Below are 25960 nucleotides of genomic sequence, written 5' to 3'. Positions count from 1 at the left end.
AAATTATTTCAAATCTTTCGTAATTAGGATCAGCTAAAAATATCGGAAACCCTAAACTGCAACTTCCCCCTTTATAAAACTTCTGATGTGTCCAATTAAGTGGAAAAGCCGAGTCCAAAGACGCTTATAATAGAGTATAACCCACACTCTCACTCACAACTCTCTCCGCGATTTTAGCATGCTTAAACGCTTCTGATTGGCTGTTGCATTCAAGAAATTAACAGATATGTCTCTGATTGGCTACACTGATCAACACTGCAAAAACATAAAAAACGATTTCCAGAGCGCAAACCAAAACTTACTGGATAGTTTGTTAAATCCACAATGAAATGCTATATATTACAGCTTTAACCGAAGGGGCTTAGTGAGGTCCGGACCTCGATGACCTCATAGCTGACTATGGCTATGCAAAAAGGTATATATTAAATATCACATAACAGAGGTAATTTAATGCAAGGATATGACAGTAAACCAAAAGTGACAGTAAAGACATTAATAATGTTACAAAATGTTTCTATTCATCAAATAAAACTGAAAATGTATATTATTATACAATTTAAAATATTTATTCTTAAAAATATATTTTATAATTTATATTAAAAATATTTGTTGTACAATATTTTTAATATTGAGCAGCATGTTTTAAACATTTCTTGACTGTGCATGCATATAAAATCAAGTTTGACATGTAATTAAACAAACAAGGAATGTCGTTTGTTTATGTAACATGCAGTTGTGTCATATCTGGAGTTGTAATGAAACACACAAGGAAAAAATGCAGATGATGAAAACTGGAGAGGACTTTAGGGTTTGCGAAGGGTTGTTAAGGCGATCAGTGGCGAATGTGTTGGCTTGATGCCTACATGATCAGGTCAGGCCACAGACAGACTAACGAGTGTACGCATTACCCACGATTCCCTGAATAAACACAGCAAGCCCAGCAGAGGTGTTGACAAGCATCTATTTTATCATGAATCAATGTCCATATAATGATTAAGATGTGATTCAGGAGTAAAAATGGAGGAAATAAAGAGATGTCAGTGGACATAGACACGCACAGGAAGATGTCAACAAATGACCATGAAACCTCAGTTTATTCTGTTGCTTTGCAGACAAAATAATGACTCGTATACTTGCACACAGATCGAGAGTTAACCTTGTGTTTATGTGCTCCTGTTGGCTTACATTCATTTAGTTTGAGATCAATATGAAATTCACAGTGAACTTATGATTCAGATTCACGACTAACTACTTGTGGCTATCAAAGATGTTTTTTTTAAACATATTATGTATTAAAATAACGCCGTTTAATAGAAGTCCAGTTGTTATTGTTTGACAAAGATTGTGACAGCAACCAAATATGCAAATATTGCCTGCATATATGCTAGAATAATTGTGGTAAAAGGCGTCATAATTTGAGCTCTGACCTGTGATTTTCCCCGTTGCACACATATGAGAGAAGCCTCTCTGAGTGGTAAACAGGTTAGAGGGGAAAATGCTTGTAATCCAAGTCCCATGTTTGGAAATGAGAGGGTCTTTTGTGTAGCACAGGCGTGTGTGATGCACTGCTTTGTAATTTACATATGGCTGTGCTCTTTGTAAATATGCAGGGAGGACTCAAGACAGGCACTGCCAAAACACACAAGCGCTCTCTGAGAATACAATGGCTGGCCTCTTGTTCAACATCTTTGCAATGAATAAATGAATAATGTTGCACCAGAAGAAGTCCGTAACAGGCGTGCAGGACTGTGATATTCAAAGTCTGAATATGCATAACATGGAAATGTTTTGTGTTGTACAATGAATGTTGGCCTCAGACTACATACTGGAAATATCTTTCACTAAATCATTTCAACTGTTAAAACAAACAATTGTAATCTGATGAATATCAACTGACACATACTATACTGTTAAAGAAATATATATTTTATGTCTGTGTGTGCTGTGTATTATCAGATAATGTGTGATGTATAGGGCAAAGAAACAAACACAGTAAAATTAATAAAAATGTAACTAAAATGACAATGAAAAATAAAATTGTATAGAACTTTAAAAGATTACCTCGCAGATTTTCTCGCAATTGCAAGTTTATTTCACAATTCTGAGAGAAAAAGTAAAAACTGCACAATAAAAAGTCATAATTACCTTTTTTTAAATCATTATTATTTTTTAAATTCAGTTGTGGAAACGATCTTCCATATATTTCTAGTTTCTACTTTCTCATATCTTGCAATTCTGAGGGTTTTTTATTTTCTCACTATTTTCTATTTATTTCACAATTCTGAGAACAAAAATTCAAAATTAAAAGTTTGTATCATGCAATTCTGAGAAAAAAGTCAAAATTGCAAGTAGAAAGAAAAAAAAAAAAGCAATTTACCTTTTTTTATTTTTTATTCAGTGATGAAAATGAGCTTCCATATTTCTAAGTTCTACTTTCTTATATCTTGGAATTCTGAGGGTTTTTTTTTTTTTTGTCTTGAAGTTTATATCAGTTCTAAGAGAAATAGTCAGAATTGCAATTTTATATCACAATTCTGAGAGAAAAAGTCAAAATTGCGAGTTTATATCTTGCAATTCTGAGAAAAAAAAAGTCCAAATTGTGAGATAAAAAGTCACAATTGCCTTTTTTCTTTTTTTTTTTATGCAGTTGCGGAAACAATCTTCCATATATTTCTAATTTCTACTTCCTTATATCTTGCAATTCTGAGGGTTTTTTTTTTCACTGTTTATTTCACAATTCTGAGAAAACAAAAAAAAAAAAAAAAAAAAAAAAATCGCAGTTATCTTTTTTTTTGCTTATTTTTAATTCAGTGATGGAAACAGGCTTCCATATATTTCTTATTTCTACTTTATTTCTCTCTCTTTCTTATTGTAGGTTATTTAACAGTTCTAAAAGAAAAAGTCAAAAAAATCATGCAATTTATCATATCTTTTTTCACAATTAATTTTTTATTCAGTGATGGAAACAGGCTTCCATATATTTCTAATTTCTACTTACTTATATGTCACAATTCTGAGTTTTTTCTTTACAATTGCGAGTGTATAGCATAATTCTGAGAGAAAACATCAGAATTGCGAGTCTGTATTGCGCAATTTTGAGAAAAAAAAGTCAAAATCACAAGATAAAAAGTCGCAACTACCTTTTTTTTTTTACGTTTTTTTTTTTTTTCAGTGGCGGAAACAGGATTCCATATATTTCTAATTTCTACTTTTCTTATATCTCGCAATTCTGAGTTTTTTTTTCTCACAATTGTGAGTTTATATCACGCAATTTTAAGCAAAAAAAGTTAAATTTTTAAAAAATTACGAGTTTGTATCATGCAATTCTGAAAAAAAAAATTTGTACGATAAAAAGTGACAATTACCTTTTTTTTTTATTCAGTGGCGGAAACAGACTTCCATATATTTCTAATATTATTTTTTATATCACGCAATTCTGAGAAAAATACATTTAAATTGCGAGATAAAAAGTCACAATTACCTTTTTTATTTTTACTCAGTGGCAGAATAAAATAGTAATTTCTACTTTCCTATATCTCACACTTCAGACTTTTTCAGAAAAAAGCCAAAATTGCACGATAAAAAGCCACAATTACCTTTTTAATTTTTTTTTTCAAATTCAGTGGCGGAAATAAAATTCCATATATTTCACCTTTTTTATATCTCGCAATTACATATCTCGCAATACAGTTTTTTTCTCACAATTGTAAGCACAAAAAAAAAAAATCTAAACTGCGAGATAACATGGCACAATAACCTTTTTTTTAATTCAGTGGCAGAAATGGGCTTCCATCTACTTCTAATTTCTACTTTCTCAAAATGTATTCTTATTCCTATTTTCTGTTTTACAGATCAAAGCAAAAGTAAAATCTTTTCAGACAGGCTACTCCCTCAGATTTGACAGCAGGGCTACGGTTAAACCAGGACCCCTGATCACCTTTACATCATTCACTCATAATGTCAGCTCTATTTCTGAAAGCGTCCAAGCGCTCGTAAAAATTCAGGCCTCTGCTTAAATGCTTTTTAAAACGTATTTAAAGAGTTATGAAACATGACATGTTTACTGCGGTTGCCATAGTGTTGTTTCCAGTGTAAGAAACAATTAAATACGAATATTGTATTATGCAGAGTCTCAACCTCAATTCATGGCGGTCCCAGCGGAACGTGCGCTGGAAGTAAATTAAGAAAAGGATTTAGGTTTTGGCCTTGCTTCCCCTCGAGCAGACCTTGTGAAGAAAAGCAAATCCAAACTGCTTTACATTAATATTTACAGTAATGCTCTTAGCAGACACTTTCTGACCAAAGAGACTTTCAAGAAGTTCCTGCTCTTCCCTAGAAGTAAAGACAGATTTCAAAAGTCAATAAATCAGTGGCAGAAGTCACATTTTAATGAATTATGTCTTAAGAACTACTCCCTACTACTTGACACTTAGTTTACTTTAAAAAAAAAACTTCACATTTATGCATATTTGCTTAAAGCACTAACTGCATATATAAATATACTGGTGCATTTAAAGAAATCGTTCACCCCAAAATGAAAACTTTCTGAAAATTTACTCACCCTCAATGCATCCAAGATTAGTTTCTTCATCAGAACAGAATTGGAGAAATTTAGCATTACACCACTTGCTCACCAATGGATCCTCTGTAGGGAATGGGTGCCGTCAGAATGAGAGTTCAAACTGCTGATTAAAACATCATAGTAATCCCAAGTGACTTTAACACCTTTTAAAGCAAAAAGCTGCATTAAGATGGATTATGGATAATTCAAGGTGTTATTTGATGGACTGAAGTCATTTACTTTTGGATTATTGTGATGCTTTTATCAGCTGTTTGAAATCTCGTTTCGACGGCTCCCATTCACTACAGAGGATCGATCGGCGAGCAATTGATGCAATGCTAAATTTCTCCAAATCTGTTTCGACATACTCATTTAAATCTTGGACGTCTAAGGGTGCGTACGTTTTAGCAAATTTTCTTTTTTGGGCGACCTATTCCTTTAAACTTTAATCTGTCCATCTAAATAATGAAAGCAGAACAAAGAGCAATCCATGCACCAAAAAAATCTCAAAATCTGAATGTAATATATCGCTTTAGTCACCGTCCAGACCTTTATGACATCATAAACGTCACACGCAAGGTTTGTAAACAAAATGCTCAAAATAAGATTAGCAAATGCTCATCTCTAGTGGATGTTTACATTGCTATTGTTATGATTATATAAAAACGGACATTTGTTTTTGCATCTCACTGTCTATGTATCCCGACCAGATTTTGCGTAATTCAAACAGACTTTATGTTTGACGGGTTTGACAAAGCATCTGCTATTTCAGCCCGCCCTCCCTTACACAGCTGAAATATCCACGACCGTTTGTTGATTTAAGGAACATAAAAGCTGGAAGTTATAAAAGCCGCTTTCCTATTCGGCAGTCTGAAGAGTTCAGCTTTGAGGAAGAAAATACATGCAGTCTGAAGGCATTTTATGTAACAAAAACTGGAACTTTACGCACAATTCAGAACATTGATGTGTTATTATCAAATCTACAAAACGCCTCGCTGTTCTTTAAACACCGTCAATGCCTCAGGTGTTCAACAATTCACTGTGTTTCTTTAGATGTATGGCCTGGAACATCAGCAGAGAAGTATTGTTTTGTTTGGGAGAAGGAAATAAGACATTTCTCTGTGAGGGATGGTATCATACAACTAGTTTTATCTGTCTTAAGCAATAGTGTCTCCCAACCTTCATCTCAAGCCATCTGGGAGGTGTGGTTTTCTGAGCATATCAGAAAACATAACAGAACAATCTGCCTGGGAAGTCCCAGCGGGTTCGAAACAGCATCTTTTTTGCGAGCATTTGTTTCAGAGGTGTAGCTCTCTAGCTTATTTAGATATCTCTCAGGTCTCCTTACTCTCCCATTCCTTAGATATTTGTGTTTGTTGAGCACATCGCCTACATGGATATTGGCAACGTTCGGAGCTTATTTCACTCTCAGAATCGAATAATTCTTTTATCCCTTAGCTTTCCTCCATATTTGTCTGCTGCGGGGAACATTATGTATCGTATTTAAGTTTAAGTCTCGATGAGGTCTCTCTTATCACCTGTAATCCTGTTTTATCTGGCCTTTTTTGCATTAATGCGACAGGACAGTACAGAGCGGCAAGAATGCATTAGGAGTGGAAGCAAAACGGGATTCAGACCTTGTGAGAACTCAAATATGCAACTGTTGTTGTAAGCATACAACTTTTAGCTCCTTTGTGACTTAATAAAGCTAAAAGTTTATTAGAAAATACATGTAGTTTGAATTCAAAGCTGCTTGAGTCGCACACAAATGCACTACTGACGAATGCAAATTGGAATTAGAGAACTGATCTATGTCTGTGTCACAAACGCAGAAATGTTCTATTAATACAAGGCCTCTACAGTCAGGCCAGCATAAATTATTAGCAATTTTGTCTCAAACACATCTGGTGGAACTGCTCAGGTGCACATGGTAAATGAAGCACAGGTGTGGGGAACAGAGCAAGTTTATGAATCAAAGAACAAACTAAAATAGCTCTTGTGATCACCTGTGAGAGGAGGAGATTAAAAAAAAGAGGAAAGATTAAAGAAGGACATAAAATAGAAAGCTATGGTGGAAAAAATAAAATGAATAGTGGATAATATAGGATATAAAATAATTTAAACGGATAGTTTACACAAAAATGACAATTCTGTCATTAATTACTCACCCTGGTGTTGTTTTAAACCCGTAATACCGTGTCCTAACTACACGCGACGCCACAAGCAATTTATAAAGAGTTTATAATCCAATTCATAAATATTATACCTTTTTAACATTGTTAAAACTACATACTGAGTGACTACCATCTTTGCCATGGTAAACACTTGTTGGTTCACACTGAGTTCACAGGTAACGTATATGTTTTGCTTACATTTATTTTCAAGATCTGAGGTAAACTATCTGTTGTTGCTGTCAGTATGGCTATAAATGTCACGCAATATAATATTCAAACTCAAAATATACATGTTTAACATTGAATAAAGCACATAATCTGTACCTGAGATTATAACTGCCATAGTTTGTTGTTGAGCCAGCCGCGACGTCCGTCGCAGAAATATAAACCGTTTCTAAAATGGAAATTTAGCGTGTCGCGGCTAGTTAGGACAAAAACTTAGATTAACATGAAAAAGATACCGTTTGTCGCGTGTAGTTAGTACACAGTGTAAGACCTTCATTCATGCTTCAACCGTAATTTTATGAAGCTACGAGAATACTTTTTGCGCATCGTGCTACTCTTGTAAATGGCGGCGGACTGATTTTTTATTTTTATCTTTGTTTTCTCTGCGCACAAGTATTCTGGTAGCTTCATAAAATTAACAGCTGATGTCACATGGACTATTTTAAGGATGTTCTTTCTACCTTTCTGTGCCTTGACCGTGGTAGTTCGCTGTCTATGAAGGGTCGAAGAACTCGGATTTCAGTGTTGCCCAATCCGCGGTTTTCCCGCGCATTTGGGCTACTTTACTAGCTATGTTTCCATCACCCTGTTTTTATGCGCATTTTGGTTCAACTGTAGTTTTATAAAGCTACAAGAATAATTTTTGTGCGTTGTGGTACTCTTGTAAATGGCATCTGACTGATTTTTGATTTTATTTTTGTTTTCTCTACACACAAGAAGTATTCTGGTAGCTTCATAAAATTACGGTTGAACAGCTGATGTCACATGGACTATTTTAACGATGTTCTTTCTACCTTTCTGTGCCTTGACCATGGTAGTTTGCCATCTGTGGAGGTTCAGAGAACTCGGATTTCAGTGTTGCCAAGTCCGCGGTTTTCCCGCGCATTTGGGCTACTTTAACACTAGTTATGTTTCCATCACCTCGTATTTATGCACATATTGAAGTATCGCATCAGAAACGGCACATTTCAAATAAAAATGCCTTCATTCACAAAATTTTTTTTTTACACTCGCTTGAGGTGGTTTTGACTTGTGCGAAAATGGGTTAATGTGAATAATGGGAGATGGAAACGCATTTGCCGAAAACATTCCTCCATATGCATCAAAAAAGTCATATGATTTTGCACCATGGGATGGCAAAATTCATATCTGCGAGTTGAAGCAACCCCAAAAGTGTAATATTTAGCCCCTGGAATGCTCATTTTACCAGGGGAACCCTGCCAATAAAACATGTATGTTTAACGCCCTTGGGATACTTTTGGGCTAGTTTTGTTGTGAAAACCTGGCAACCCTGGATTTCATCAAAAATATCTTAATTTAAATTCTGAAGATGAATGAAGGACTTCCGTGTTTGGAACAAAATGAAATTAAGTAAATAATGACAAATGTGTGTTTGTTACTTTTCTAAGCTTATTTTCAGTGTAAATATTAAAAATATATATGCATAGATGCATTTTTCCTGGAAAAATATAATATTTGCCACAGTAAATTAGGGATCGTGCAGGAATGATACATTCCCACGTGTAGAATTTGATTATAATTGAATCTGTTTAAAATGAAAGACCTGAGTTCAGGGACCAAATACAGGAATTAGTATTCTACACTTGGGATTTGAGTGGCAAGAGAGACAAAGATCCAATCACTTTTTATTCAGTTTACAGTCCCTAGACCCAACAAATGGCTTGAGAAAATATCAAGCATAAATGTGTCAATAAACATTAGCATATGACACATCAGCTGCATGTCTTTGACTGTATAAGTGTTGCCATTAAATGACAAGCACCCCGTATGGACAGATTTACTTGATGCAGTAATCAATCCCGAAGTATTTGAAGTCATTTCGGTCATCTTCAAATATCTAAAAATAGCGACAATGACGTGCGCCGAATACCTTTTACAAAGGCAGATGAACTCTTAGTGCAAATCTGTGGATTAACATCACTCCAGAACAAAACAATAGAACAATTCACCAAGATCACATGGCATAAAATACGTACAGAGCTACTGGGATCGGTCCCTGAGTCTTAAATGTCAGCAAACAACTGTGGAAAGATAGAGAGAAGGTGTGGGGAGAGGGCAGAAGCGAAATGCCTCCTGCTATTGTTTTTCCAAAGGTCAAACCCTATCCAATCACAGAATAGTGTGACCCTCACTCTACGCAGCAGCAAGATACAGGAAAAATAATAGGAATGACATCCAAGTGTCCTCAACAGTGGGCTGCAAAACAGATTTGTGGGAAACATCTGGTAGAATAAAAGATATACGGCCAAATATGCAAAAAGCTATCTGAATGTGCTGACTAAAAGTTTTCGAACTCCAGAGACTGATCAAAGATGTCCAAACTGGGATTAATACCTCAGAGATTGATTTTCTAGTCACTAACGGGAATGGGAAAAGTTAGCCACAGTTGGACCATAAAGAGGAACTGCTGGATGTTGCGTCTGGTTTGTTTTAAAAGCAAGTTAACATGAGATTTAACAGAATTATTGTGAGTTTTCAAATTGACTGGCGATTAGAAGTAAAGTACGCAAAGTACTTTTCTTTCTCGGCTGAATAGCAGTTCAAACTCACAGCTAGATGATCTGCTTGGTAGATTGGTGAATAATCCATTATCTCTTCCAGGGGAGAAGCTTAGACAAATACCTGCAGAAAGGCTCTTGAGATTGACACTTCCACAGATAATCCATTGCATCTGGATAAAGCCAGATTACAAGCAAATAACATGTAAAGGCATACCATGTGAAATTAAAAATGTTCTCAGTGTGGATTTAGGGATAACGTGACCTCTTCTCTAGCTCATCGGCAGCATGAGCGGAGCGTAAGGACGGGCTCCTCGAATTTGTGTCTTTTACTTGTGATGTTCGTGAAGAAACAGACAGTGATGCCAGGCCCAGTAGTGGTTTGCAGATACAGTTTTTAATGTATCACAACAATGAGCAACAAACATACTTGATGAACTATTTCCAGAAGAAGTTGTTCAAATACCATCTACAATAAACGTCATTTCAACTATGACAACAGGTCTGTGACAAAATAAAAAAGTTTCAAAACCATGTTATTACCGTAATACGGTACAGCTGAGACCTCAAACATTACAGTAACAAAAACTAATGAGACTACTCTCTATATATAAAACATCAATAACATTTTTGGTTTAGTTTATTTAAAGTTTTCGCCATAGGGGCATCTTTTTTTATTAAAACCTTGGGGTGCATTTCCTATGTTACCCAGGCGTTGAAAGTACGTATTGTGTAGAATATGATTACGCCTTGATCATCCCTTTGATATCCAGAAGAACAATCCTAATATCAACCTTTAGAAGGTTGTCCTCCTATGCTTGACACTATCCATCCGTAGAAAGGTTTTTTTGGCTGCTGTGCAGTTGCAACATTTATGTACAATTACATTATTGGACCATCCTTTTGTTTTTTTGTGTTTTGTTTTTTTTTTTTGTATTTTTTTTGTTTTTTTAATTTTTTTTTTGTTTGTTTGTTTTTGTTTTGTTTTTTTGTTTTTTTGCTTTACCAGTCCTTTCTGTGGGAAGCATTCTGGTCCAGGCTAACACCTTAGCGCACGGTGCTAGCTGACAGCTCAGTCTCTAAATGCTGTTCCACATTCAGGGAAAGGCAAAAGCCGAGTTCTAAAAGCCTTTGGAATCAGGACAGTCGCTCATGTTTTGGACAGAGGCAGGATTGCACCTTAGGAGGCAAAGATGTCTCTTGTGAAACACAATCAAAAAGTGTCTTCAGGATTAAAATAAGCGTTAAAATATTAAAAATCCAAATAAGAACATTAAAAAGTCCACAAAAAAGAGAATTAAAAACCGTGACATTTTACCTTAAACAGAAAAAACACCTGTACAGCAATAGAAAGTAAAATGAAATGTTACTTAATTTCATCGTTTGAAACAATTTTTAAGCATGATTTGATTTAACCTGTCAAACAGTTGCATTACATGCTACTTGTTCATCTCAGAATAGGAATACCAAAAGCAATACATTTTTGCATTTCTTCATATTAATAAATTTGTACCATGCACAGCCAACTACGAATATGTACAACAGCTTAGCTTTCTTTGTTCACGAGCCTTTGACTTTCATACATTAAGCCTTCTGTTACTTTGGAATGAATCACATTGTCCAACTGTATCAAACCAGAAAGTGATTCGCAAAAATTAAACACCCTTGACAGCGTTCACATTCTTTAAGTTACACAGCCAAAAATGAAAGAAAATGAAATTAAAAAAAACAGTAAAGCAATGTAATTTGTGATGAATCAGTATTCTGTCTAGTAGGAAGCTGAAAATGTATGGCAAGCGATTGGAAAAAAACAAAAACAAAAAAGAGTTAAAAAACAAAAACATTACACGGTAGCAGCATAACGTCATAAGATAATACTTTGTAATCCAAGTATCACTAAATATGATGGAAAATGGTCTATGACATTAACAGAAGTGCCCAGAGTAGAATGGAAGAAACAGCCTATCCACTATATGGCAGTGTATAGGGGTAACACTGTGTTCAGTCCTACAGAAGTACAGGAAAAAAAACATTTTATAAAACAAATGCTTTGTCCCCCTTTTAAAAAGCAGCTTTCTTGTTTAAAAGAAGCAAATGTTCATACCATTTTTCAACACATTTTGTCCAACTTGCACTTTTTCAAGTATACAGTACTACTTTCATGGATGCACCAATTGTTAAATGTCTCTGGATTGTTAACAAATGTGGACCAATCTGCTGCTGAACTACACACAAATAATAATTCAAACAAATGAACAAACAAACAAACACTGAAAACTGATATCTATTAAATTAAGACATGGCCTACCTCAAATAATAATAATAATCATTAAAAAAAAAAAAGAGAAAGAAATCAAATAAGTGCACTATAGTCCAGACACAAGCAAGTACCGTAACAGTATAGCAATTCACAAATGAAAAAATGTCCTATTCACATAATTTTCAAGAGTCTATCAAAACTAGAATTATTACCTCTTCAGAAAAGGGTGTGATGAGAGGTAAAAGAAAGAAGGTAAGAGTTGGCACAGATTATTAGTATATTCTACAAGAAAAAAGGGTGTTGTATATAAATACAGCTTGTGGCAATACAAACTGGCAAAAACACAGGGGCATACACATGACTTCACCATTCTAAATTCCCTCAGTGGTAAAAGCATACTCTCTCGTAGGGCGAACTAAAAGGATATGCGCGTTGTCCTGTAACAGTTATATTGTCTCTTGGTACACTACACACATCAAGGAAATGCCTCCAATAAAGCTTGACATGTTTTGGTAAAAGCCATTTATAAGCAGGCTCCGTTGCTGTTTCAACAAATGAGAAATGTTATGTTCTGACCTGAGAATTTAAAGCTACTGAATTACACCTAACTAAACTAAGAGAAATTCTCTTTGAAAGTTCTGGATCATTATCCCATACAGTACATGCTAGCATTTGGAAATCAATCCAGCTGAGGTGCAATTTGCTATCGTGAGAATTTTTGGCTTGAATCAAGCTCCAAAAGAACTTGTGAGAGTTTTCCTATTCCATGTTTTTTTTTTTTTGTTTTTTTGTTTTTTTTTTCTTGTATACAATATAAGCTCAGTCAAGCATCTGCAACAGTTCTGTCCATAACAAAAATCAATCATTTTCTTGCCAGCATATCAATATGGGAAAAACAATCCTGAGTCAATCTTTTGGTACTGTAATTTTTTGGGTTAGAGAAACTTTGGAACTGCAGTTAAAAGTCTTTTTTTCGTTTAAGCAAGGGATCCGTTTGTCACACCTACACACTGAACATATCCATTCTGATACTACTGAAATTGCCATCTAGGCCGGACGCCGCCTTAGTCTTGACTTCCAACGCGTTATCTAAGTCATCCAGCTTCTGGCTTAACTCGCTGTCAGACTCGTCTGAACAACTTTCGGTGGGTAGTGAGGTTTGAACCCCTGAGGTGCTGCACGAAGTTGAGGTAACCGTTGAAGGCAAGGAAAGGGGAGGAGGAGAAGCAGATGGGCAGGAAGCAGCTTTCCTGGCTGAGGCCTGGAAAAGAATATTTGGCCAGGACTTCATGGACAAGTGAGAGAGATGAGGCAAGGTGTTATTAGAAGAAGCTGCAGACTGCGAGGTAGATGTGGTGTTAGGACAAGGGGAGCAGACTGAGTGAGGTAATAATCTAGCATGCTCTTTGGCATTTCTCATTGCTTGTTTGATTGTTTTCTCTTTGTGCAAGCTCGACTGAAGGTGTTGGCCGAGTGCTTCGTTCCCGCTGACGGACACGTTGCAGGCTACGCAATTGTACTTGCTCACGGCCTTCCGAAGCACTGTCTCTTGCGGATCGATAAAAGGGTGACCAAAGTAACAGAAGGACTTCTGGTGGCGAGCTGCTGAGTCTTCATCAGCAAAAATCATCTGGCACTTTCTGCATATAAACTCGTGTTTGATGGACGGAACGATAAACGCATCTGGAAAGCCTGAACTTTTGGTATTCGTTTGGGGTTCTTCGTTTGTGCTTTCTGTCGAAGAGCCTTTATCATCCTTCGTTTCGACGGCCTCTTTTGGTTTGAGAGAGTTGCTCTGTGCGCTCGTTGACTTCGTAGGGGGTGTTTTCTGCTGCGGTTCGCTTTGCTTCTGCTGCTGTTGCTGCTGCTGATGCTGCTGCTTCTGTAAGGAATCCTGGAGGGACTGCTGGTACTGTTGGTACTGCTGCAGCAGGGCAGTCGGAGAAAGCCCAGCGATAGCCTGCGGCATCGCAGGGCCGTAGGGGAACAGGTTCTCCATTCCACACAGGGGAGGGAAGTATCCCCCCTGCACTCCGCCAGGAAGCTGGGGTGAGAAGCAAGAGGCAAAGCCAGGGATGAAGTAAGGCAAGAACTGTCCCCCTAGGAAGGAGCCTGGGTCACCAGCAATGGCATTCTGAAGTGCTTGCAGTTGTGCTGGGTCCATCTGTGCCTCACTTCCCAATTTTCCTAGCATCGAAAGTGACGGCGAGGGCTTTTCCCTTTTCTTCACAATTGGGGTCTCGGGACGGGCAGTGTCGGCTTCTCTTTCTTTCACCTTGGGCTTCTCTAACTTCTTGTCTTTCTCGGATTCTTTTATGTGCTGCTCAGTCTGATTTGCTGCCAAAGGAGTGGGAGGAAGAGGAAGTGCGGCGGGTTGAGGAGCAGGAGGAGGAGGAGGAGGAGGAGGTGTCTGAAGAAGAGTCTTGGTTGGGGTACTGCTGAGAGACATGGCAGGAGAAGGGGTGGCTGGAGTAGGGAACCCAAGCATGCCAGCACCAGGAGACGCTAAAGCTGAAATACAGTGGTATAGATAATATTGAAATATTTGACTGCAAAATCACTCCTCAACTATTACAAGACATTATTTTAGGGCTAACGCTCTGTTACGGATCCAACTTTATCAAGAAAAGGATACAACAAAAAGAAGGAAAGATGAAACCAAGAAAACAAGCACAAGCAGGCAAGAAATCAACTGAACTTTAGGGGTCACAGTCAAACTTGAAGTGTTCCACATTGAATGCATGCATTAAAAGTCTTTATGAATCAGAAAATGTCACAGTCCTTCAAAGAAATGGGGCAGTAGCATTTAATGCATTAACTGTTCATTAAGCTACTGCACTGTTTGTGTCATACTAACTCACCAGGTGTATTTGGTGGAAAACCTGGAAGGGAGGATGGCCCATTGACCCCAGGAAGAAGCACTGGTGGGAGACCAGATATTCCTGGGTAGGCAGTTGGCAGGCTAAGGCCATGAAGTGCATTATTGTCCACTGCAGGTTGCTGCTGGGCTGGCAAGTTGAGTACATCGGTTGCCTTCTTCAAACGGTCAAGTTCTTGTTGAGCCATAAGCTGGCGGACAGTGGTAGGTGCAAGATAGTCTTTTTCTCGATCGACCTGGTTGCCCAGGGTTTCCTGCACTTTTGCAATGTGCTGCCTCGAAAAAATATGATCACGAATCGAAAGTCTGGCTGTATACTTCACGCCACATAACATACACTCAGGCCTCGGCCCATCTGGGGAGCCCTGGCTTATCATGAATGGCTTTCCAATGTTTATTTTGAACTTCTTTTCCTTCGCCCGGGCATTCTGGAACCAGACTTGCACAACACGTTTCGGGAGTCCTATTTCATTGCCCAGCATTTCACACTCTTGCATAGTAGGTGTGCGGTAGTCACTGAAGCAAGCCTTTAGGACTTTAAGCTGTAGGTTGCTCATTTGGGTTCTAAAACGTTTGTGGCCTGGTCTCTCTCCACCGGCTTTTGCAGACTTGAAGGGATTTGTACCTCCAAATGGACTGGGTGAACTTGGATCAGCCAAACTTGAAGTCTCGCTCTTGTCTGCATTATCATCAAATTCATCATCTCTGCAATTGAAGTAGTCACTATCTCTGCCAGAGAAACTTAATGCTGGGCTAACCATGTTGAAAGGAATTCTATCCTCATTCATGTCAGAGATTTGTGCTTGGTTAATTCTGTTCTCAAACATTTTTTCACTTCCATTTACTGTGAGATTCTCAACTTCATTATTGGTCTCATCTCCAGTTGTAGCATCACTCAGAGCAGTGTTAATTGAGGAGGTCTCATCAAAGTCAATTTTGTTGGCATCAAAAGAGGCCTCTGCAGAGCTCATGTTAAACCCCTCAAGTTCATCACTATGTTCTGCTTTTACGGATAAGTTCAATACATTTTTCAGTGGCATCTCGAGAGGTTTAACTGGAGTGGATGATGCAGTTGGAAGCTCACTGTCATTCATCTCAGTCTTTGTGGGCATCTGTAGGTAGTCAGGAAAATTAAACTTATTGGGACTTTGACCTCCTTCATCTTGAGGCATCATTGGACTTGGGGGCAAACTAAAGCCTGCCTGTTTTGCCTCATGCCAGTGTCTTGAGCGAATGTGGCTATCAAGAGCTGACTTGGCCTTGAACAGTGCTCTGCAGAAGGGACACTTTTTGTGAGTTTGAGAGGGCCCAACTGCTCTAAATTGCCCCTTCCTCTCTCTGGCTCGGGTGTTCTGAAACCATACTTGGACAACTCTTTTCTTCAGGCCAACTTCACGAGCAATATGATCTAACATCTTTCTTGTTGGGTTAGAATCAAGTAAGTATTTATCATACAGGATCTCAAGTTGCTCAGGAGTAATGGTAGTCCTAAGACGTTTATCTCTGTGCTGATCTTCTGCACTGTTAGCACCATCTTTTTCATGGGATCCATCCTCTTTTTCTTCTAATTTACGTTTCACAGAGTTAGCGTTCACAGCAAGGCCAGAGTTGCTTGGGGTTGGCATCTGGGATAGGGCTCCAGACAGGAGTTGCCCAGTCATAAGAGGGTTATTTGGATCGAAGATCATGTAGGGCATATCCATTGGCCTTTCTAAAAACTGTGAGTGTAGGAATTGGTTCTGAGCAGCCAGAAAATGCATGTGCTGGTGCTCCTGCCACAGCTCTACTGTTGGGAAAGCGATTTTGCACTGATCGCAGTGGTACTGTAACATTTGAGGTGGTAGGCTACTGTTAAGAGAGGACAGTGCAATTGAAAGGGGACTTGATGGGACCGTCGTAGACTGGGGTTGGGAATGGGGTCTTGACATTTGTGGTTGAGGTACTTTCTGTGGTGGAGGCTGTGGGGTTGAAGCCTTGGAAGATTTTAACTCATTTAGGTTCTTGGGGGTTTGTAAAGGGGCATTCTCTCCCAGTTTTGGTTTTTCGTGGAGGAGCTCAGGTTTGGGTGAGGTTTTGCCTACATCAGGTCGAGGTGAAGGCATTAAGGGAGAGCTGGAGCCAGAGCTGCTTGCTGTTACAAGAGAGTGTTTTGCTGGCTCTGTTGGCTTTGCTGAACTTTGCTCATTGGTCTCTGTGAATTCCTCTGAGTGGTTTTCATCTCCACCTTCATCGTCCTCATCTTTGTAGCACTGCTTCTTCTGGTGAGTAATGAGGTCAAAAATTCGGGGGAAAATGACACTGCATTTCTTACACTGGTACTGCATGTTGTTGGTCCTAATGTATCGTTCATTTGTTAGTTCTTTCTTTTCACTGTCTTTCATATCTGTTTGGTTCTCGTAGCTCTTGCGGGCTTTCTGACGGGCATTTTGAAACCACACCACAATCACTCGTGTTGGCAGGTTGAGTACCGTTGAGAGCTGCTCAATTTCATCATCCTTGGGGTAAGCATTGGTATCAAAGAAATCTTGGAGTACTCGCAGTTGATAATCTGTGAAACGTGTTCTTGATGACCTTTTGTTCGACGAAGCATCAGTTCTGTAGTACTCTAGCATGTTCATTTGGGATTCAAGTCTGATATCTTCCAGTGTGGTCATGGGTGGAATGTTAAAATTGTAAGGGGAATCTTTGCTTCTTTGACGTTCTTTGAAGAGTGTATTGCGGAACCAGTGCTTTATGACTTTCTGTGGAAGGCCGGATTTGTCTGCCATTTCTTGAATCTGTTCTTCGTTGGGAGAATTATTGATGTCAAAATGAGCACGGAGGATTTTTAGCTGATCGTCTGTGATTCTGGTGCGAGGACGCTTGAACTGAGACTGCCGCAGGAAGTTTGGATCCAGTCCCAGTTGTTGTTGACATAACTGTGTGAGGTCAGAAGATAAAGAGTCCATTGTTGGAAGCTGCAGTGCAAGCTGTGGGGGTAGCCCAGGGTGCTGCACTGATTGCATCATCAGTGGTGGGAAAATTGGCAGGTCAAGAGAAACAGGGAGCTGCACTTGAGGAGGTGCAGTGGGCGGTGGAGGTGGTGGCGGAGGTGGTGGAGGAGGTGGCGGTGGTGGCGCTTGCTGAGGAGTTTGTAGAGGTGCAGGAGATGGTGTCTGCGATTTTCCTACAGATGTAGTGGCAGGGAGAGCAGTCACTGGGGCGGGAGGAGGAGGAGGTGGTGGTGGTGGAGGTGGTGGGGGTGTTTCTGGAGATGCTGGGTTTATGGGATACAGCTTGTCATATGCCTCTCTGTACTGCTGTGCAAACTTCTCCAGCTCCACATATGGAAAGAACTGCCCATGCACATGTTCCTGATGGCTTTTGAGAATAAGCATGTTGGAGAAGAACTTTCCACACAGCCCACACTCCAGTTTGTCAGTCAACTCTTCCTCTCTATTCTTTTTCTGGGTTTTCTGTCTATTCTCGTTGTACTGAATAACCAATTCAAAGCCAAAGTTCTCTAGTAGAGCTTTAGCAGCATTACCTCTAGCTCCTGAGATGATGCGTGGCGGAGGAATTAGAGGTTCTGAGAACTTAGGCTTTCTGGAATCTTTAGTGTCTCTTGCACTGTCAATATCATTAGCTATATCCTGCTTTGCTTTGCTCTCCTGCTTTTCAAGGTGCTCTTCCGCATCTCTGGACATTTGAATCTCTGACAGAGCAATGTGGTTGGACTCAGTTTTAGGCTTGTGACTCTGCTGCTGTGCTTTCTGCTGATGCAGAGACTGGGAGGCCTGCTGCTGAACTTGCTGCTGAGAGAGTTGAAGCTGTTGCTGTTGGCCCAGCTGATGTTGTTGCTGCATTTGCTGCTTCAGATCTTCTAGGAATGATCCAGTCATGCCAGGCATCCCAAATGCAGCTGAATGCAATGCAAGCTCAGGGCTGATGTTAAATTCAGCACCAGGGATGTAGAATGGGAAGAGGAACTGGGGCTGCTGGAATTGCAGTAGGGCCTCTGGTGTCATTGGAAAGTGTGGGAAGAAAGCTGGGTTCAGAAACTGTGGCTGAAAGAATGCAGCTTGCTGCTGGAGCTCGTGCTGCAGTTGCATCTGAAGCTGTGCTGGTGACTGGGTTGGTGGGTGGGCAGGCTGCACAGGGATGTGATCAGTAGTTTGTTTCATGGTAACTTCTTTGGCATCTACAGTGTTTTCTTTGTTAGAGGATACTGGTGCATTTGCAGAATCTGCATTTCCCTGATTGACTGGAACAGGGCTTTTAGATGTAGTACTTCCGCTGCTACCACCCCCAGTACTAGTACTACTCTCCATTTTGGCGGTTCGTGCTTTTGTCTGATGAAGTACAGACCTCATGTGAATCTCCAGGGTTGAGCTTTGGCTATAAGCAACGTTACATATATTGCATTTGTATGGTTTGTTGTCAACATTGTTGCTGGTCTCCTGGGGAACTGGGCTTGAGGCCTCTTGGATAACTTTCTTTAGCTTATGTAAATGTGAGACAGAATTGTAGTGAACAAGGAGAATGTTCTTTTGGGTGAATGACTCCTTGCATACTGTGCATTTGTATGGACGCGAGGGGTCTAAAAACTTTTCCATGGTGAAATTTGGACCTTTCCTAAATGGCAAGGTCCGCTTTGGCTCTGAGCCCATCTCGTCAAGCAAGGAGCTGCTGTCACTTCCAGTAGGACTGGCCTTCCCTTCTTGGTCAAGTTCCTCATCTTTGTCTAGCTCGTGCTCAAAGGCTTGTGCCTCTTCCAGAGCCCGCATCTCACTTTCAGCAATGTCGCCATTTAGGGGCAGGTTCCCACAGAGTTGCTGTACTTCGGCTTCAGTCAGCTCAGGGTGACCAGTCTCCAAATGCTTTCGAAGGGCAAGGAATGTCCTGAAGCTGCGCTGGCACAGACTGCACATGGTGGCTGCACGGATGGCATGGTACTGGGAATGTATCTCAAGCTTCTGCACAGTCTTGAAAGCCAGGCTGCAATGGTTGCAGCGGTATTTGTAGACATGGCGATCAGAGACTGAGAGCTGCTGCCGCTTCTGCAGATCGCTTAGATGCTCCTGCAGGGAGTCTGGGCTCTTCCTGTCTTGACCACTTGCTTTCTTCCAGTCAGGGGCCTCAGCCGCCTCCTTTGGCGGTTTGAGTTCCTCATTGGCAAGTTCAACCTCACTTTTGTCTTGGCCTGTGCTGGTTTTCAAATCCTTAGAGCTGTTTCCTGTTGAAATTCAGAAAAAGGAAATATTTTAGGATTCTTCCAAAAACATTTCATTATAAAAGACTATTATTATGACTTTTCCAAGGAATCCTCTGTAATGCCATTCATACATTTCAGATGACACTGTGGCTGCATAAATATGCTTACCCATGGGTTTTCCAGATCCCTCAGGGATAACAGCTGAAGAATCCATCAAAGATGGGACTTTGTCTTGTAATGATGCAGACATCAAGGAATTGGGCACTGTAACATCTGGGCCTGCAACCTGAAGACAAAAAATACAAAAAATAAGATACACAACAAACACAAACATTTACCAAAATAATAGAATTATTCAAAATGTTAAGCTTTAAAATCAAGTAGAGATGTAACTTTCTAAAGAACTTTTTCAAAACTGCTCTTTTGTAACTTCATATGAGTAGAACTTTCAAGTTTATAACATATTCTTTGGAGAATACGCTAGGCCTGGGAAATGCTTATTCAAGTTATTCCCTGCCAGCCCTGCCAGAGTATGATCTAGTTAGTAAGGCTGACAGCTTAGGCATTTCTTGCTTTTTTATATTTTAAGGAAATGAATGCTGCACATACTGTCATAATCAACTTCTCCACACAGTCTGGAGCCACGCTATGGAGGTGGGTGAGATGCAGCTGTAAGTGAATCTTGTTGCTGAGGACATCCTGACACAAGGGACAGCTGATGACTGGCTGCATGGAATGCTGGGACATGATGTGCAGCTGTAAACGGTTTGCATCCTTGTTACTGTAATTACAGTACGGGCACTGCTGCACCTAAAAAGACAGAGTTCATCATAGCATTGCCATTAATGACTATACACGAGTGACATTGCAACATGATGCCTTAAGGAAATCGAATTCTAAGCAAAACAAGCTTCCAAATGTCTATAAAATCGAATTTCCTCCAATTCACTTTAGTTTTCATTTCATCTAACTTAATTAAAAACCTAATGAAGTAAATAAGTAAATTAACTACCATGAATGTCTGGAATTTCTAATCAGAAAATTACAAAGGATGTTGACATGAACCATTTCAGACTACTCCTGGTCCTCATTACATGAGGTACATCTAAACTGCAAGTTCTCACTACCTGTTTTAATATAGCCCTTTCAGAAATGGTTCAGTAAATCATGCACCACTCAGACAGTGCTTTTTAATATAATTATTAAAAAGTAAATGAATACAATCGAATCCAAGAATTTAATATACACAAAAGATGGCTAAAACAGATCTAACTAACCTGCTCATTGGACAGCGTCTTCTCTTCAGCTGATTTGGGCCTCTTGGGTGGAGTGTCATTTTCTTTCTCGTGCTGAAGCGACCGCTTCCCTGCTGTAGCAGTCCCCAGGGTTTCCTTAGCCAGTGTATTAATTCCTGTGAATAAACAGATAGGATATCTTCTGTCACAAGCTTATTCTGGACTCCTGATGCTGAAAATCTCCTGACGGAGGTACAATGACCCTCACTTTAATAAGACGACACATTTGGGTAGATCTGATAAAAGGTTATTGGGGCGACTCACATTATGTGAGATTTAGATTATGTAGCAAATGAAATGGACATCATATTTAATACGAAAAAAAGCAGAAATTAAAGAAGAATTTAAATTGAATTACACCACAGACAAATTGTGTGTATCGATTTTGAGTATGAATACAAGAGCATCCAGCAAAAAAAAAAAAAAATCTATATTCACAAAAGCAACTGAATGAAGATATTCACAAATAAATAGAGGTTTGAATTCATTGTTATTGCTTTGCAGGTCACGGTACCATTATGCAGTTCATTTGGGGGATATAGACAGCCAAATCACCATTCCCAGTATCCCCCTGAATATCCATGCCTCACACTCTGTATTAGAGGGGGTTGCCATGTTATTTCCATTTCAGCTGAGCTCAATTCAGCAAATCAGCCCCCAGTTGTATTTAGAGTATGCTGCACAGAGTGATAAATCTTTCATTACCCCTGTATCCTCAGATACAGACAGTGTCCCAGCCTCCTCAGTCAATGCAATTTATCCTTTCGCTGCATATGCAGTGCACAAAGAAAGCCCTGCTCGCTGTTCTTCGCTCTAATCTGGTCACTCTAGGCTAAATGTGTGTATTACTCTTATGAATCAAAGCTTAGCAAAGCAGTCATCGAAAATGGCGAAAAAGATGTTGGGGAAAAAAATGGAAAGGGTTTTGTATGCTGTGTATTTATTTAAAGTATATTTCAATATCTGCTGCGTGTTCATGCATTTTAATTCCTGGCATTACAAGGCATTCTGCCTATTTTATTGTGGTCTTACATATCAGGAGCCTGACATATTAGCCTGCCAAAGAAAGTGACACAAGAGGGGGGAAAAACCACAAGGGCACAATACAAATTTCCAAGAGTATCAAGAGTATGGTCTGCAGTCTCAAATAGCTAGGTAATCTTTTTTTCTCTCCTGGCCTTGATATCCCTGCTGCGTTGGGGTGGAGAGGGGGGGATGTCACATGCATTTCATGACAAACAGAAAACCTCATTTGCGAGGCTCCCCAATCTCATTGCTGTACCGCATCATCTGACCTTTTTTCTCCCCCCTCTGTTTATTACGAGGATTTCTAATTTTAACTTTCAATTTTCGCCATCTTCCAGTCAATCTGCAACTAAATTATTTCCCGGGTGAGGAGACGACTCTCGGACAACCGGGTGCAAATACATTTCACAATGCAATGAGGCCCCTTCCAGTGATTGCTATCATATTGAATGTAAATGTATGGTCTGGGGGCTAATCTGCTCTACATGAGGATCCATCTATATGATTTATTTTCTTAATCAACGCTCTGCTTTCATAAACATTTAAAGTGCATTGCAGATGGACACACTAGACTGCCAGAAAAGAAATAGGGAGAGAAAACGAGGAAAGAAAATGTATATAATGACACCTTTGCAGCATTTAATACTAACTACAACACATATATACACATATATAGTATATACATATAATATCTACACACAGTAGTTTTTATGTTCATGTAATATTGTGTCAGGACTCAATGGCTAGACTCTTTGTGTAGTCTGTACCTCATACTAAATGAGAATGCCCTTTTTCTTTGTCTACAGACACACACACAGTGCAATGAAGCAGTAGAGAAAATAATTGTGACACCACAGCCCCCCCTTCTCATCCGAATGACAAATGTCTTTGAGAAGCAGGACCTTGCTTGATTAGATAAATCAAACGGTGATTTATGACAGTCAAGCTGTTTGCATTACAGGGACCAGAGCCGCAGACTGGCCACCCATCTTTATTTACAACTGTCAATGTTTTTTTTTTTTTAAATCATGCAACACACTTCTGATAATTCGACCAAACTAAAAGAAGAAACAACAAAACCTTGCTAATGCATCTAATGCTCCTCACTGAGACACAGGCCATTTTTAGTCCTGTTAATTTTCTCTGTTTTCCATTTTATGTCTCAAAGAGCAATCTAACATGACTAAAATTTTATAAATATAAAAGCAGCGCACAAAATAGTATATATGACAAGCTATTTTATTTCGAAATTTCTTCCCCTGCAAATGCCAATTACACAGGACTTGCTTGATAAAGGCATCATAAATTTACTATTCAATTTACTGGTCTTCAGTCCAGCCAGTCTGGCTGAGGTGACAGGGCAATAAATAAAGCAGGACCCTGGGACGCTCGGAGAACTTTAGTGATTTACAAGGACAAGAGGTTAAGGTTACGCATTAGTGTGACCTACAGTTCAGCAGATAACATTTGAATACCACACTCTAAATTCTCAGCTCGCACAGCGCCAGCCTGCTTTTTCTGCACTCTTGGAAAAAAAAAATAAGGCATCTGAGTCCATCAGCTTTGCCATCGCACTTCAGACGAGGCGTAAACCGACGGATGTCATATTTGGCAAATCCTACAGGGCTCACTGAATTGATTAAGTCAGTAACAGAAATCATAGCTGTAGGGCTTCAATGAAATATGCAAATACTTTTAATTTATTTTAATCAAATATCTAGAAAGACAGAAATTGAATAAATGCTCATTTCCTGAGCTGGAAACATGCAAATGCTAATGGTAAATATGCAGAATTTGATCTGCCTTGCATTTTATTTAATTCAGCGCATTATTTTAAATTTCATAAGGAGCTGATTTGAAAACAATATTTAATTTGCCTGCTAATTTGCAGCAGGTATGCAGAAAATGTTCTTAGCAATAATGACAGCTAATTTTCATATTTGCTCGTGTTTCGTGAATTATCCCTTTACCCTGAAGCCAACACACTGACGTGCTTCCGTGCTACATCTAAACAGAGCACAAAGTAATCTGGAGTTGATCCAGATTAAGACATTTGCATGGAAAATGCAATTTGGATTATAATTAATCCACAGTGACACTAGATTAAAATGACAAAGTAAATGCGCTGTTTTGAGAGATGCTGCCTGTGAAGATGACTGTTGTGAATATCTCTACGTATAATCTTTAATATGCACGAGTCTAGTGTTCAGGATTTATTCCTTTGGCCCAAATACACACTTAACATATGGGTTCAACAGAGCAACCCTTAAAGCCCATTCTGACTGCTCCTCAAACTAAAAAGAAGCAAAACAACACCCATTTGAGGATGGATAATTTCCAACTTCATTTTAAATACCGCAGCCTTGAGAAACAAAAAGCATCGCGATGCAAAAGTTAGCATGCATATATTTACATTAAGGTTTAAGAACGCTAAGATCTGCATCTCGACCGCAGCGTTAAATGACGCCGCATGTAATAGGTCATGTAAATGCATTGAGTACGAGCTGCCTCAGACAAGCCTGTCATGGCTATATGGATAAAAGATAAACGACTGGCTAAACTAATAGGCTCTGTCCTGTTTCAGCATTTCCTCTGCTCCATTGAACCCAACATTATGTAGCTAGGTATGGTGTGCATGAAAAGACGCCTAATGTAATATTCATTTCGACCATATATTTCCATCTCATACATAAAAAAGCACATATGAATTCTTATTTGGCAAATCAAATATAACAGAGCCTTAGGTAGTGATGCCAGATGCTAGCTCCAGGGGCTGTTTCCTGATCTCAACACAACGCTGTTTTGTAAGGATTGTTGCCCTTGCTAATGTGCTACCAGTCAGATGTGTACGCAGAGCCGCAGTTCGAGGACAATGAGCTCTGATAGGTGGTGCGTTGCTTGAATTAAAAAAAAGGTTACAAAACTATACACTTGAGCGCTACCTAATCCTATGCTTATACAAAATGAATATGTCATCAGAGGAATCGCAAGAACAGCAAAGATTAATGAAAGGCGCTTAAAAATTACAAGCGCACAAACTGATTTGATTAAAAAAAATAATCTCGGTGGTCACTGCGGAATATTCTTTGCCTTTATCCACATCTCTGCCATCAGATGGCTATGATTAAAATGGGTCAGCGGGAGGCTACTGATAGCATTCACATGCAACCCACACATGCAGCTGTTATTAGCAGGAAAAGCCCCGTTGGAAGAGAACAGAAGAGCAAAACAGGTAGGTGACTAAGCGACACTGGAGAGAGGGTACCAGGGAACAAAAAAAGACCAAAACTAAAGGTCTTACTGGAGTCCTTCTCTGTTGTGTTGCCTTCTATGGCGTCCCTCTTGCTCGAGTCTTTGTCCTCGGCCGCGGCCAATGAGGAGGCTCGTGGGGATTCCTCGCTGTCTTCACCTGGTTCTTCTACAATTGAACACAGGAAGGGCACTTGGTTACCCACTAGAGGTTAGGGCGACTGCTTTTGAATCTGCTGTGAGTGTGTGTGTGTGTGTGTGTGTGTGTGTGTGTGTTTATACAAAATATACCACGAGACACCATTGCAGGGCGGTCCGTCTTGTTTCATTAAATCCCGGCCACTCTGAAATATGAATGTTCTTCACACACCTCTCCAGATTGTTAGCACCGGGCAGATTACATGGAAATTTTTCTGTAGGCTCAATCGCCCCCGCCACCCAAGCCCCCCCCACCCCTCGTGTTTAATAATTCTGTGTATCTTTGCAGCACTGCCAGTGGATTAATCTGTTTATGCTGTTAGGTGATAGGTCGAGGCCGTGCGCCTCTAATCCCTGAAAGGCCTACTGTTCCCTTTCATC

General features: G+C 39.5%; 1 protein-coding gene across 4 annotated transcripts in view; it reads right to left on the bottom strand.

The window, feature by feature from the left end:
• Positions 1-9857: 9857 nt before the first annotated feature.
• Positions 9858-25960, bottom strand: part of zfhx4 (zinc finger homeobox 4) — a 76274-nt gene continuing 60171 nt past the window's right edge. For 3 of the 4 annotated variants that reach the window (XM_051097952.1, XM_051097951.1, XM_051097953.1), the window contains exons 5-10: positions 25434-25550; positions 21089-21222; positions 20421-20621; positions 19980-20097; positions 14601-19832; positions 9858-14250 (exon numbers count right to left, since the gene is read on the bottom strand). In XM_051097952.1, coding sequence (XP_050953909.1) covers positions 12743-14250; positions 14601-19832; positions 19980-20097; positions 20421-20621; positions 21089-21222; positions 25434-25550 — 7310 coding nt within the window. In that variant the 3' untranslated portion in view covers positions 9858-12742. The remainder of the gene's footprint in view (positions 14251-14600; positions 19833-19979; positions 20098-20420; positions 20622-21088; positions 21223-25433; positions 25551-25960) is intronic. The other variant, XM_051097954.1, reaches the window with a different exon arrangement.

The sequence above is a fragment of the Labeo rohita genome, chromosome 24 (genome assembly GCF_022985175.1).
Source record: "Labeo rohita strain BAU-BD-2019 chromosome 24, IGBB_LRoh.1.0, whole genome shotgun sequence".
NCBI lineage: Eukaryota > Metazoa > Chordata > Actinopteri > Cypriniformes > Cyprinidae > Labeo > Labeo rohita.
The sequence above is the reverse complement of the archived record's forward strand: the minus strand, read 5'-3'. Positions and strand labels throughout refer to the sequence as shown.